Source organism: Tenrec ecaudatus, chromosome 3, assembly GCF_050624435.1.
Source record: "Tenrec ecaudatus isolate mTenEca1 chromosome 3, mTenEca1.hap1, whole genome shotgun sequence".
Lineage (NCBI taxonomy): Eukaryota > Metazoa > Chordata > Mammalia > Afrosoricida > Tenrecidae > Tenrec > Tenrec ecaudatus.
In genome coordinates this window covers 101,013,469-101,029,429 of record NC_134532.1, presented here as the reverse complement: position 1 = coordinate 101,029,429, position 15,961 = coordinate 101,013,469, and the positions used below count along the sequence as shown (strand labels likewise).

The 15,961-nt window shown below is 44.3% G+C and overlaps 1 protein-coding gene across 1 annotated transcript in view; it reads right to left on the bottom strand.

Annotated features, from left to right (window-relative positions):
* SEC24D (SEC24 homolog D, COPII component) overlaps positions 1 to 15,961 on the bottom strand; it is a 103,439-nt gene that overhangs the window by 66,280 nt on the left and 21,198 nt on the right. The window contains exons 5-8 of the mRNA XM_075543878.1: positions 15,586 to 15,861; positions 14,714 to 14,844; positions 9,879 to 9,990; positions 8,752 to 8,879 (exon numbers count right to left, since the gene is read on the bottom strand). Of these exons, the coding sequence (XP_075399993.1) occupies positions 8,752 to 8,879; positions 9,879 to 9,990; positions 14,714 to 14,844; positions 15,586 to 15,861 (647 nt within the window). The remainder of the gene's footprint in view (positions 1 to 8,751; positions 8,880 to 9,878; positions 9,991 to 14,713; positions 14,845 to 15,585; positions 15,862 to 15,961) is intronic.

Genomic DNA, 15,961 nt, shown 5'->3' with positions numbered 1-15,961 from the left:
TGGATGGGTGTGGGGGTGGGGAACGCTATTTTATGTGTTCAAATAAAACCTCAAAAGCCGATTTATAGTCCCATGAGTGAAAAGCACTCTGAATTCAAAATTCCTAGTTCCAACGTCCCTTACTGTGCGACTTGAATAAGCTCCAGAACCTGCCGGGCTTCTTTGTGCATAACACGGGGTAATACCTACTTACCAAGGCCATTATTGTCCTAAAAGAAGGGTGACATGTAATTGGTGTGATATAATCCTCCATAGCGAGGCAGATTTTCTTTTATCCATTAAATTACAGTGTAAACTTTTCAAATGATGTCAACTCATGCGAGCAAGACTGGCTGAAGTGTCGATGCAAACGCATGGCCAGCAATTCTCTCTACAGGTGACGGCTATGAAGCTGATCCCTGCAGCAGGTGCTGCTGTGGGTCTCTTCCCTGAGGCCTTCTCTTCCCCCGCTAACCCCACTGGTCAGTTCTTTAGCATCCATGGTCTTCCCTTTCATCCAACAGTATCGTCTGCATGCATATTGGCTCTACTGGCATACCAACACGCTACTGAACCAATGAGAACATGAACAAACAGTGGGACCAACTTCTATAGTCTACAGAACACAAGATCACCCCATCAGTGGTTTGTTGGTGGTTTTCACATTTCTCTAACATTAGCTATATACCTCAATTTTTCTGTAAGTTCTACTCCACACATGGAAACTGGCCTTGTAATTCTCCCTATCTCTAAAGTCCAGATTAATTTCTAGCAGAGAAAGTAGGGTTTTATAATCAAGTGAAATTTATAGTCCTGGGTAAAATTTTGTCTTCACTAAACTAATTCAGTAAGCAAGGAGATGACTTTGACAATTACATCTATTTATAATCTAAAACAGATACACAGATATTCCTGAGTGTAGTCACAGATGGAGTAAAAGCATCTGCCATCTGGTTTATAGGTGAAATTATTTAATTGCATCTATAATTGGCTGTATGCACTATCTCAAATGTAAGATTTTCCTTATTTGAGAGAAAGAAAATACCAAAAAACACCCAAGTTATGTATGATTTTCAATTTTTAGATACTGGAAATCTATATCATTTCTACTTAGTTCTTATACTAGAACCTTAGGAATAAAAGCAGAGGTTGTAAACGAGTCTACTTAAAGCATAATCATTATTTTTCCAGAATAAAATACTTCAGAGTTAATGATATTGAATGTACCTAAGACTTTCACATAAAGCCCCAACAAAAGAGTAAAATTTATACCCAGGGAGATGGAATGTTAAACAATGATGACACAGACGTGGCTTTGGAGATGGATGCCATTTCCATCTCCAAAGCAAATACTCAGAGGAACATCCTCTGGTAATAACTGTTCGCATGTGGTTTATTTTTATAGGCTGTTGCTAACACGACGGCATGCTTAAAAAGGTCTGTAAAACAATGGAACCTTTTCCCCCCCATAACTAACTCTACTGAGTAAATTTTTTGGTAGATGCCAAAGCCAGGATATCTTTAAGTTTTTGTGGGTTTTGTTGGTACTTTGTTTTTTGCAATAAAAGTGGCCATCTTAATCAGGTAAGCAATGGACCTAAAAATAACCAAGCCACTTCCTGTAGAGGAAAATAGTTTAAGATGGTCTTCATAAGCAGAATAAATTATTCATGTTCTACATTAGTCTTTTAAGAAAAGTATCTAAAAACTTTGTAGAGAAAATTTCAATTACATAGCATAAACTATGTATAAATAGATATAAAAGAGCAAACTAAAATTAGCAGGCTTCTTACTTTCTATTATTTAACTATAATTACCTCGTTTGGGCTTCTGGCATAAGCAATTGAATGATAGTTTGATTTATTGAGATACAGAATAATGAACAGAATTAGGGTATCAAGATCAAGAATTTCATTTTGAAAATGTCATGTTAGAGGTTTCAATGATATACCCAAGGAGCAATGTCAGGGAGGCATTGGATATGTGAATATGGGGCTGGAGATGCACGAATGAATGAATGAATGAATGGATGGATGGATGGATGGGTGAGAATTAGTGAGCAAGTACAGTGCTAAAGAGTAAGGACTTCCTTGCCAGACTGCCTAGGTGAGAATCCCACTTAAGCTTGGCAAGTCACCCAACTCTGTGTCTCAGCTTCCTAATATCTAAAATGGGGAGAGTAAGTGGGTTGGCGGAGGATTTAACAAATGAACAAAAACTACTAACTATGTTCAGTAAAACCACTGCCATTGAGTCTATTTCCACTCATAGCAACTCTAGATAAGGTTTCCAAGACTTTGAATGCTTACAGGAGCAGGCAGTTAGCAGCCTGATGTTTACCCCCCTAGACCACAGGGCCCCTTTAGGGTCAGATTATCAGAGGGGAACTCACAAAAACCTGCGAGGCAGGTAGAAAGACACCATGAAGCTGTTGTGCAAGCCATCAGGGAAACATGTGAAGGGCCTTCACACATACATAATACATGAGCTGTCATTAATTGAGTTGGTATAGCACACCAACAATGGTTCCCTAAAGTTAGTGGATTCTCAAGTCTACCCACTGCCATCCAGTTGATTTTAACTCAGAGCGACTTTATACAGGGTTTCTGAGGCTGTAACCTTTACAAAAGCAGACAGCCTCATCTTTCTCCCACGAAGCAGCCAGTGGGTTTGAACTGCTGACCTTGGGTTTGTAGCCCAAAAAGTAGTCTACAGTGCCCCATGGTTCCTTGAGTTAGCCTCCTCTGTAGGAATTTCTTCCTGGTGTTAGAGCATTCCTTTAACCTTTTTTTTTTTTTAAACTCTTTTTTTAAATTTCCAAGTCTACTTAGATCCATAAAAGTAGTTCTTTAAATAAGTAATGACTTCTTTAAGCAAAAGACTTCCATATCAAAGATGGCACCCCTTCTTACTAGGGGCCCTGGTGGCGTAGTGGTTACACACTGGGCTGCTTACTGCAAGATCAGCAGTTCGAAAGCACCAGCTGCTCCTTGGGAAAAAGATGAGCGTTTCTATTCCAGTGAAAAATTACACTCTCAGAAACCCATAGGAGCAGTTTCAGCCTGCCCTACTGACTTGGTGGCAGTGAGTTGTGTTGATTCCCTCGTAACCAAAGGATGCATATTTCAGGGCTTCAAGCTAATCCTGTCGGAAGTGAAACCAGAACACACTCAAATTTGTAAATTGTGAGTGTACTGGCACAAAATCTGGAGGGGGACAAATTATGGGTGTATGCCCTACAAGGAACTTAATCTCCCTCTTAGGAAAACAAGGTCAGCATGCTCATCTGATAGCAACCAAATCTCTTGTCTGGCAGAGTGGGGTACAACAGTGTCTGTCCTACTCAAGCATGATAGCCAACGACACCACTTTGAATAGATGCCAAGATCCACAGTCCTGGCAATAATCCAATCTCCTCTATCAGGCTCCTGAAAGGGGTCACTAACCTTTTCTGAGTCTCCCATTACAGGTTTTCAACAGGTAATTTCCTCCACCACCACCACCCCATTTTGGTTACCAGCCTACTTCGCCAAATCATTTTAAAAATTCAGGTCTGTTCTCATTTTGTTGTCTCAACCATGACTGAAATGGTTTGAGCTGATGTGAAGTCTTGGTATGTTAGCAGTCACCCTGCTAATTGAAAGTCGAAGGAGAAAGCGTTCTGGAGAAAGAAGCTAAATAGAGATCATACTTATGTCAAAACACATTTTTTGGACATGTAGGCAGAGTCTCATGCAACATTAAATGGGCAAAGTATGTTATAAGTGTCTTCAGTAGAGCTTGTATCTAAATCAAGTTCCCAAAATAAGCCACCACCCTAACTTCATCTCTTCACCACCGTGGGTAAGAGGGAGAACATGCAACGTCAGCTTTCGGTAAAGACAGCCTCATGATCCTCGGGAAGCAGCGTTTGCTGAGCAGATGCAGTCACAGACACGAAGACATAGCAGGTGTGAGAAGAAGAGTGGGAGTCAGCTCTTAGGGTTTGACAGAGGATGTCTGCACATGTGTATTTGCAAATATGTCCATCCATGGGGTGGGGCCTCCAGCAGGTACCGTTCTGGAAACTTAGGAGACATGACAAAACACTCTGAGGAAGTAAACTGCTGGGTCGGGGGATCAGAAGCACAGCTTAGGCGACACCGCAGTCAAAAGTCACAACGGCAATGCTGCAACCTAGTTGCCTCAGGGGACGGCAACGAATGAAATGCGTATGGGTTGTTGAATGTAAACCTAATGATCTGCTCTGTAGGCCTTTCCTCCATGTAAATGATAAAATGTTAAAAAGCAAACAAACACAATAGCGCCAACAAAAAACAAACAACGTTCAAAACAGAAAGCAGTCTGTGTATGTGTCCGGAGTGGCAACAGGAATGGGCAGCTGTATGTTCAGAAAGGTGTTGTGAAATGATTGTATGGCTAATGCCAAATGGTGATAAGAAGACGGCTACAGGCGCTGGCTCTGGTGTGAACAGCTGTTGAGTTTTGCTCGGTTCCATGCACACTTGACTCAGCTCAGCTGTCCCATGGGGAGGGGGCAGGAAGGAGAGGATTTTAAGAGCATGCAGCGGGTAATCATGCAAACTCGTTGTCATGAACAAGGTGCACCCCAAACTGACCCACTGTAAATTCCCCAGTACTGCACTCAGTTGCTACCTAGCATGTTGGATGACTGCTACGAGTTTCTTTCAAAGCAGAAAGGCTATTTCTTCTGATTATGAAAATAGCAACGCACTGTGCAGAGAGTCGGACAGCACTTCCCAGAGAACAGTGGAACCGCAGATGTGGCACATAGTTCTGTTAATACACTTGCATTTCTTCCACCTTATAGGGTTTGCATTCTAAATGTCCCACATTCCTGTAACCGTAGAGATGCAAACCTTAAAAGCCGTATTCCCAGCTAAAGTGTTTGTCTTATTACTGTACCATGTGAGAGCTATCATTTGCAGCCACGAAGCTGGCCTCCTCCTGAGGGTGACTAGATGCACAATGAAAGGATGTGGTTACCTAGCCCTGAATCAGTGTTGTGATCCACAGCGGTTTCACTTGCTGATTTTTTAAAAATTTTTAAATGTTATTGGGGGCTCATATAGTTCTCATAACAATCCATACATTCATCCAGCATGTCAAGCACATTTGTACATGTGTTGCCATCATCATTTTCAAAATATTTTCTTTCTACTTGAGTCCTTGGTATTAGCTCATTTCCCACCTCACCCACCCTCCCTCTCTCATGGACCCTTGATAATTTATCTTTATTTTTTTCATGGCTTACACTCACTGACATCTCCCTTCAGCCACTTTTCTGTCCCCCCAGGGAGAGGGTTCTATGTAGATCATTGTGATGATCCCCCTTTCTCCCCCCATCTTCCCTTCACCCTCCTGGTATGGTTACTCTCATTATTGGTCCTGAGGGGTGTATCTGTCCTGGATTCCATATTTCTAGCTCTTATCTGTATATGCTCTGGTCTAGCCAGATTTGTAAGGTGGAATTGGGATCATGATAGTGGGGGAGGAAGCATTAAAGAACTAGAGGAAAGTTGTATGTTTCATCGATGCTATACTGCACCCTGACTAGCTTGCTCTTCCTTGTGACCCTTCCTTAAGGGGATGCCCAATTGTCTACAGATGGCCTTTGGGTCTCCACTCTGCCCTCCCCCTCATTCACATTGATACGATCTTTTTGTCCTGGGTCTTGGATGCCATGCCTGACACCTGATCCCACCAATGCCTCATGATCACACAGACTGGTGTGCTTCTTCCATGTGGGCTTTGTTGCTTCTCAGCTAGATGGCCACTTGTTTATCTTCAAGCCTTTAAGACCCCGGATGCTATATATAGTCATAGTTGGCACCAACTCACTGGCTGATTTTAAGTAGATTGCTAACCCTTTCTTCTAGTCTGTGTTCCTCAGGAAGCTCCATGGGAAGCTACTCAGCATAACAGCGGCAAGCAAGGCTCCACTGGCAGACGAGTGAGAACTACACGGGAGAAGCCTTGGCTGGGAACTAAACCTGGGTCTCCCCAGCAGAAGTAAAGTGTATCACTGAACCCCTAATGACCTCAGTATAGCATGCTACAGCCGTTGCAAAGAATGAGACAGCTCTCTAAGTCACGACATGCCATGGAAGGGGTCAGACACGGTAAGTGAAAAAAGGAAAGTTCAGGAGATTGTGAGTAGGACACCACTACTTATCTATCTGCTTTGTGAAAGGATACTACGTGCTATATTACATATGCTTCCAGACTTCTGGAAGGGATCACAAACAGCAGGTGAGGGTTGTGTATAACGGGGGAGGAAGCTAATTTTCTTTGTACACTCTTCCTCAAATCCTTGAATGTTTACAATTTAGTTACTTAGAACCAAATGATGCTTTTAAAAAGCACACGGCAAGACTGAACACTGCGACAGACATACAGGAAGTTAGGATACAAAAATGTGCTTTAGGGAGGATCAATTTCCAAGCCACGAGTGTCTGCCCCAGGGGAGGGTGGCTGGGAGCAGAAGGCGCTGGGAAACATACATCTACAGAAGATGGAAACAAGTATGTTCATAGCTGCTTTCGTCATAAAAGCCCCGGACTGGGAACAGCCCAGATGCCCATCAATAGACACGTAGGTAAACGAACTGCTATATCCATCACAAAGACATATCACTCAGCAGTGAAAAAGGAACAAACTACTGACTCATGAGCCAACCACTTGCTAACTCTTGGAACAATGAGATGGTCTTCCAAAATATTAAACGGAATGCAACTGTGTGAATGTTAGGTGTCTACAATGGATTCATACTATTGGTCTCTCTGGAGGAAAAAATGATGAAAATTAAAGTCACATGGAAACAGCTAGTCCAGTGGACGAATGGTCGCTGAGACTATCAGTCTCTGTGACCCTGAGACCTGAAGATGGTACCCAGGGGCTTCACCTCCCAACTGCGTTGAAAAGGATGACAGTGCAAGGGCCCGGATAGAATGGGAGAGAGAGATGGAATGAAACTCAAAATCATGAAAAAGACCAGGCGTGAGGGTTGGATAGGGAAGGGTGGGACTCCCAAGCCTTTGGTCACTCTTTGAGTCTGGAAGTGAACTCACCCTTGTGGCTACATTTTCAGCCAAAGCACAGACAGGCCTGCAAGAGGATAGCTACTCCTACTGAGGTGTGCCCACCTTGGACTAATCGACCACTTTGGGATTAAGGGAGTATATCTACCGAAGGACAACGCTCCGAGTTATTAGGAAAAAATGAGGAAGGGCGACAGAAAACACAGGGAGGAGCTAGGGGGTGGGGGGGATGTCACCTTGAGCAGATGGCAGCGGCATGCGGTGGAATGGGTACAAAGCACAGAATGCAAAACTGGCACTAAAAACACACTGTATGAGTCGACAGAGTCCTGGACTAGGTGGGGCTATATGCGTATCTGATCAGCCTTTGATTAAAAAAACAGAAAACTTAGATCCAAGATGACGTCTGTGTTGGCAGGAAAAGATAGAGCCTTCTCCTCTACAGCTGCAATGGGAATCCATGATTTGGCCTCACTTCTGGGATTCTGCGTGGGATTACACTACAAGCGCCAGCCAGGAGAACGGCTTTCCTTCACTTTCTATTTGACTGCCACAGCGTCTCTGTAGATATGTGGGTGTCCACCATTCATCAGAAGAGGTAGCAGCAGTGGAAGGCTGAGTTAGGGTCTTTCTGATTCTTCTCAGCACCATGCCCACTGACAGAATTCCAGTAACACTTACCTTAAACACACACCATTTCTTAATTCCATTCCCCCCACCCATTTATCTATATATTGGGTATATCTTTCCAAGTTGGTCCATAGAGATCTTTGCCTTCGAATCATGCTGATTTAAGCAGAGGTTTACAAGCATCTTGGCCCAGTGATTATTAAAGTGGGCGGTCATGCCAAGGAGACAGTGATGGATTCGGTGGTAGAATTTTCACCTTCCATGTAGGAGAACCAAGTTTAACTGCCAACCAAGGAACTTCATGTGCAGTAGGTGGCCGCTGTGAGAGGGAACGGGTTTCAGGGGAACTTCCAGACTCAGCCGGACTAGGATTAAAGGCCTGATAGTCTAGTTATGAAATTCAGTTCATGACCATATTGTGTGTCACCATGGTCTGATCTGAAACTCCTCATGGGGAGTGGAGAAGGGGGTAGGGTTTCAGTTGACTGCAGGGGTCCTTAAACTGTGGTCCACGGGCCACATTCGGCCCACCGAGGATATTATCCAGGCCAACAGGTGTTTTTGTCCCGATTTATTTTTTATTTCACAATAAGATATGTGCAGTGTGCATAGGAATTTGATAGTTTTTAAAAAAAACTGTAGTCTGTCTCTCCAACGGGTCTGAGGACAGTGAACTGGCCCCCTGTTTAAAAAGTTTTAGAGGACCCCTGGGTATGGGATCACCATGAATGGGAGCTTTACCAGGTAGCAACTAATAGCAAATAATGCCAAAGACCCTTATAACCCTTATCTTGCTGCAACAAGACCTAGTTATGGTGGCCCTGAACTGGACCCTAAGGGCCTCAGAAGGGTCCTTAGCATGCGTCAATCTGTAACCTGCCACATTTTCTGTACTTACACCTTGTTACAACAGGTCAACGAGCGAATGGATGAACAGGCAAAAAGCCACAAGTGTCTGTTTTCCTAAGAAACGGAAGAAGTTTCTGCATTGCATACACACATCCTCGAGTGTTCTGAGGACAGCAGAGGACCATGCTCCATCGCTGGTAGATTATGGGTTGCCGTTCATTGGGACTCTTACCTCATTGGAAGGAATTGTGGCAAAGGGTTTGATGACAGCAGCTAATGGAATCTGAGCTTGCTTAGCCATGTCCGACGTGCACGGGAAACAGTATGTTGTGCAGCGGATGTATCGAGGACTGGCATTGCCTGAAAGGTTCAAGGGACACACTTACAATTTGCTTAGCAAACATCTTCCCTAAAATACTGAAAATGCTTCTAAGGCTTTGCATCCTTTTCCGAAAAATAACTATCCAGTACCCTCCGTGGCAATGAGCACTTTTGTACAAGAGCCTAGAATCCAGGGTCAAGGGTAGGAACCTGCTTCTGCAGCGCCCGTCAGGGGGCAGCATTCCCCACTGTGGGAAACACTGGGAGGATGCACTGGCTTAACTTGTAACATTTCCTTCACGATTTCTGAAAACAAGGGTGGCCTTGAGCAATCCTCCCACCAAACACACACACAGCGTGGCTTCCAATCCTCGCATTGGTCCTGCAGGACAGGGCGCACACTGAGGTGCCGGGAGGTCCCCACGCCGTCCACAGGCTGGGACATGTTGCTACACTACCACTGTGGCTGCTGTCTTCTTCTCGAGCACTCGAACCCCTAACTCCTGGCCTGCCCACTTCCCAGGTGTTGTAAGTCAACTGAACCAAGCGGAGGCTGGACTGGAGTTCTGGGTGGTGCTAATGATAAGCAGCATGATTAGTAATCAAAAGATTGGCAGTTCGAACCCACGAGAGGCACCCCAAAAGGCCAGGCGACCTGCCTCTGAAAGGTTAGTCACAACACCTGCACGGAATGCAGTTATAGACATGGGTCACCAAGAGTTGAAACTGCCCTGACAACTGTTTCAAGGGTTAGAGCATGAAGTAATTAAGACCACTGATGCAAATGAAGAATTTTCTTTACATGACTGGTCTACTAGAAACTCTCTCGTTCTCCACAGGTAGAGAACAGAATTTGATTAGCAGCATCTTCTTGGGACTTGAGATTTAAAAGGGAATTAGATCCATTCTCAGTTTTACGGAAGGTTTCTCCACCAGTGGTAGCACTTTCTAAGGTATCAGTGAGCTTGCCATTGGGGGAAAAAAAAGTCAGAAATGTATAAGGCTCAATCAGAAATAGAATGCAAAGCAAATAAATACCTTGGTCTTGTATCACAGAATCTGTAGTGACCAGGGGAGGAACCTGGCCTCTGGTGTTGGTGGCATAAACCTGTCCCCCTCTGGTGGCGATGTCATTCTCAATCACTTGGATCTGATAGAGAAGATATCATACCAGGCAACAGTCAAGTCACTGAAGACACTTCCAAAATGACCCACCCAATCCACGTTTCCTCTCACATGACCCACACACAACATAACAGGCAGATTCTAAATGCTTTCATTAATTGCATATCAGATTGACGTTGAGAATCCATCCTTTCTTCATTCCGTTTTTGTTCATGGTCACAAGTTCAGCGGAGTGTTTCCCCAAATTCTATTCTATGGCCCAGACCCTACAGTGAACTTCATTTCATTTCATTTATTTATTGGGACCACAGGAATGCATGAAGAAAAGTGAAAAAAATTGAAACGAAAGAAAAATTAAATAATTTTCAACATTTTTTCACAATTGAAAAATAAACTCTGAAGGGCTAAAAACCATTACATTCAGAAGAAATAATTTACAATGTGTTATCTAGAGAACCTTTACCTTTTCTCATCAAATCCCTTTTAATCGTTAATTTGATTTTTCAAGTTTCCCTCTACCCAAACTTTTTCAATTGTAATAAGCAAGGGGTATAAAGTGCTACTCTATGAAGTCAACCTATTTTATAAAAACAAAAGGAGTACAACTCTCTAATTGTGCCCTCTAACTTTGTAACGTATTTCTCTCCTGAAGACATTTATTACTGATAACAAGAAAAAAAATCTTTTGGTTGTAAATGTCTAGAAAGGAAAAATGATCTAGCAGTTTGGAGGAAATATGAAAGCATAAAACCATCCTAATAATTATCGTCCTCCTCCAGATCTTCAGTGGTAAACTCTCTTCTCTACTTCACTGGATGCACATGAGTAAGTAAGGACGTGATAAACGAGGAAGAGGCGAGAGGGGAGAAAGAAGGGGATGAGAGGAGGAAGGAGGAGGCTAAGCAAGGGCATTCAGACGGGGACAGGAAGCCCTGGGGAATCTGGACAAGAGCGCTTGCATTCCTACAGACTCTGCTCATGATGTGGAAACTGTCTTCCTCAAACTGAAACCTTCCTCCCCGGGCCTCCTTCCCATCTCGGCCAATGCACATCCCGCTGGCACGGAGAACACTGGTTTCATAGAATGTGAAGCTATACATAGATTAAGCTAGCTCTAAATTCTACCTTTCTGCCTTCCTAATTTCATAGGACTTAAGTCTTTATGGAATCAAGGCTATAGAAAACGCTGCATCTATACTTATAGATACTATATATATATAAAATACTTGAAGCACTTACTGATAAAGGTCAAGGACTGTTGCTCTCAGTATAGCTTACATCTTAATGCAAACAAAACCCAAATCCTCACAACTAGATCAAGACGTACGTAACATCATGCTAAATGGAGGAAAATGGGAGCTGCCAAAGGATTTCATCTTACTTGGATACACAAGCAAGGCTCATCGAAGCAGCAGACAAGAAATCATTTCATTAGGTAAGTCTGCTGCACAAGGCCTCTTTAAAGTGTTGAAGCCTAAGGATGTCACGGTGAGGACTAACCCCAGTCATGGTATTTTCAATGGCCTCACATGCACGTGAAACTAGATCGTGAATACGGAAGACTGAAGGATGGATGCTTCAGAATTACGGTGCTGGTGGAGAACATGAAAAGCACCGTGGTCTGCCAGAACAAGCAAACCTATCTTGGGAGAAGTACATCAGTCAACTCCTGTGAAGCAAGAACATTGTGTAGGTACATAATCTCCTGTCAACTTGTGAAGGGGTGGAGTCTATCCTGTCAATCAGGTCACAGCCAATGAGGCCTCTGTTTGGGCATGGCCTTTTCCTGAGGATTCTGGGAACTCCTATCTTTCTCACTGGAGGCGGGACACACACACTGCTTTGTCTTCCTGCTGACAAGCCATGTGGCACGATGCTGATGGAGCCAGAGACCTGGAGCTAGAAGAGCCACGTGGGAACCCACGCCAGTGCTGTGATGCTTCCACAGTCACTGGATCCACAAGACTTTCTACCCACTGGACTGTGATCTTCAAGCATTCGGCAACACTGCATGTGTTGTGTGAGTCAGAAGAGCAATTTATAGATTGGTATCGGCATATGGGCTAATATCGGACTTATGGAGTGGACCTGGATTTCTTAATACACAATTACTCTGATATAAAGCTCTTCCTTGTGCACATATGAGGGTCTATGAATTTGTTTCTCTAGTCTACCCAGACGAACACAAACATGGTGTCAGAAGAGACCAGTCCCTGGAAAAGGACACCATGCTGGGTTTGGTAGAGGGGCAGTGAGGAAGAAGACCCGCACGGTGGCTGCAGCAATGGGCTCAGCCATAAGGACCACTGTGGGGATGGCACAGGATCTGGCAGTGTTTTATCCTGGTGCATGTGGGGTCACTATGAGTAGAATCAACTTGAAGGTGGCACCCAGCGACTACAATATAACACAGATGGGAGTAAGAGCTGCCACAGAGACCAGCAAATTGAAGAATCAAACCCTCTCCTTTCACACCATAGGTTCATCTGGCTTACTCAAAATTGGCATCATTTAAATTTATTGTCAAGATTAATTTTATTCGTTTCAACTAAGAGTCAATTATGAAAGCCAGGCCAAAGTCACAATAACCTAAACACATTAAGTGTCAACAGTTCTCAATCTTAAGACAGAGTCTATTTTAAGAGTAAGGCTGTCACTCTTCAAATGCTCATTTTTAAGTTAGTCACTTGCAGTTTAAAAAGCACTGTTCCCACAGAAACAATGTTGTAGGAGGTGATTACATGTCTAAATTACTCCACAGCCTGGCTAGAACACTATCAAGAAGAGAGTAAAATAGTCTAATAGCTCTAGCGATTTTGAAGACTGCAAGTTAAAGGCAAACCCTTGAAAACAGGGAACAGACATTTCAAGAGTGATTTTGACTGGTTCAGTACTTAGTTTGATATTGACGATAGTGATGCTGCTGGTTAAGGCTAAAATAACCTCAACAATGTATAGATTTCTTTTTCTTTCAGAAGAAGATGCGTCAGGGGAATGACTTCTACATTTAATTGCTATGAACAGAGTATTCTCGGTTCATAAAATAGAACGGACGGGAAAAAGAAACCTAGAAAACGATTCTCTAGTGAAAAAGGAACAAGAATGAGGGAGACACAAAGGAGGAGCTGAGAAGGGTGGGCGTCCGGAAGAAAGGCTGCCTCGGGGCACTTCTTGCTCTCTGAGGTGGTGAGAGAAAGAGGGAAAGGCCAGCCGTGCTTCTGACTGACCCTCTGTGGGCTCAGAGGGGGGGGTGCAGTTTTGATGACGACACCCATTTGCTCAATTTCAAACATGGGTAATCCAACCACGCAGAAGGGTTGCAATAGACACCTGACACATCAGGACGGGAGAACAACAGGAGCTCAATGAATGCGATTCCATATACTGTCGCCAACAACTTCAAGAATGTATTATGGGCTCAGCACCAACAAGAGTACAGCACATGAGAAAGAAGTCTCACTGTCACTGAATTGATTCCGACTCACAGGGACCCGATAGGGCAGGGAAGAACTGCCCCTGTGAGCTTCCGTGACTGTGACCCTTTCCAGGAGTCGAAAGCCCTGGCTTTCTCCCGCAGAGCGGCTGGCGGTTTTGAACTGCTGACCTTGCAGGTAGCAGCCCAGCTTGTAACCATTCTGTCCCCAGGGCTCAAGCGATAAACACTAAAGATAAACAGCTTTAGCAAACATGTTGACTAAAAATGTACACTAAATATGAGCAGATTTAGAAGAATAGTGATTTTTTTCTTTTGTGTTCAGGATATTTATTTTATTAAAAATGCCAGGTGGTTTATCAGACATTCAAGGAGCAGCCTGAACAAGTTTACTGATAGTAAAAACATGCTTGATGTCAGGCTCTATGAATGAAGACTTTATTTAGTTGGCTAAAGAACCTGAACAGGCTCCATCAGGCATTACTTGCTGTTTCATTACTTTCACAACAAGCATAGGTGCTGGATTGATTTGCAAGTATATTTTAATCACAGTATATACTGCTTCTTAATATTTTAGTTGTTAATGTGTATTTGCTCATTCAACAAGTATCTGAATTCATACTGTGTGTCAGAGCATGTTCTGGGTATCAGAGACATGGAGATAAACTCCTTGCCCTCAGCAAGTTGACACTGTAGGTCATAAGCACAAAATGTATAGAACTGCATGTTCTAGGGCAGGAAATCACAAGTGCAGTGAATACGGAGTGGTGTGGATGGGGTATCAAGGAGATTAGAGTTGGACACTCAGGGTCTAAAAGAACTGTGGAAATGAATTATGCCAATATTACCAAGACTTGGAATGGAATGGGCAGGTAGGGCAGAACCAAAAGGATTAGCTAAGAAATCCTATAAATTAAAAGCAAGAGAAAGAACATCAAGAATAACTCCCAGTATCTTCGTAGGAGGAACTGGAAGGTTGAGGGTGAGGTGCAGACTGCAAGCAACAAGGCCTGACTACTGTGAAATCTGAAGAAGCCCTGGTGGCACAGAGGGTACATGGTGGGTTGCCAACTGCAAGGCCCACTGTTCAAAGCCACCAGCTGTTCCATGAGAGAAAAACGCGGCTTTCTACTCCCGCAAAGACCGACAAGCCCGGAAACACCAAGGCTCTTGCTCTCTGTCCTGGAGGGTCACGATGAGTCTGGGTTGCCTCAGTGACAGGGAGGGTTTGCCTTGGTGAGGGCTTGCCTCTGGGAGCAGTAAGTGCAGGACGCTCTTTTGTCACTGGAACTACTAAGGTGAGAGGACCACTTACTGGGCTGGGGATGGCGTCAGGATCCAACTTCTTCTGGGGCTGCGGGAGGCCAGCCATCTGGGCAGGACCTCCAGGGAAGCCTCCTGGGTAGCCAAGCTGTGGGCCTGCCATCTGAGCTCCATAGTTGGCAGCTTGAAAACAGTTTGAAAACAGAAATGACTCTACATGTAAACCCCAGAGATAAGGGTCACCAATAGCATCCTATTGTATGTCTCCTCTCATTAAGTAAGTTCTGTTTCATTCCTTTATTAATTTAATTATTTAAGATATTTCCTTTCAACACGACCCACGGCATGGTATTTCCCACTGCTTCATATGCATGTGAAAGTTGGCCATTGAAGAAGGAAGGTCATAGAAGAGTCCATGCACTGGAATCATGGTGCTGGAGAAGAACACTGCCAGTACCATGGAATGCTAAAAGGACAAACCTATCTGTCCTGGAAGCAGTACAGCCAGAGTGGTCCTTAGAGGGAAGGATGGCGAGACTTTGTCTTGCATATTTTGGATGTTGCCAGGAGACATCAGTCCCTGGAGAAGGACATCACACTTGGTACAGTGGAGGGGCAGTGAGGAGAGGAAGGCCCTCAAGAGAGAGACGGACAGTGGCTGCACCAATGGGCTCAGACATAGGAGCCATTGTAGGAGGGCGCAGGCCCGGGCAGGGGTTCATTCTGTTGTGCACTACGGAACCAACTCGCTATCAGCTAACAAGGGAACAGTATTTCTATAGGTAGTTAAGTTTGAATATCTGTGGTTCTTCTTTCTTTGTTGTTGCTTGCTAAACTATTAAAAATCCACTCTTCCTTAAAAGTGATAGATGTCTACTAACATGGGGGGGGGGGATTACAACCAATGATCCCTGACCACCTTACCCTGCTGTGGAGGATATCCAGCACCCAGGGTCTGTCCTGGAAGAGGTGGGGGCTGGTAATGTGCATTCGGTGGGGCAGGTCCAGGAAGCCCATCTGGCCTGTGCGTTGGCGGAGACATGGGTGAGGGACCAGGGCCATTTAGCGCAGTGGGTGGTGGTGGGAGCACCTGAGATCCTGGCTGCAAGATGGACGGTTGTGGAGGCCGAGGGGGACCCGGGAACGCTGCTGCTGTTGGAGGTCCAGGGGGCCCCTGACTGGGAGCACCCATGCTTGAGCCTAAGAAAAAAGAACAAATCACTTAAACACCCCATTTCTCAGCGTTCTAGCTCCTACAAGGTACAGAGCAGGGGCACTTTATTTTCCCTTCATCAAGTAA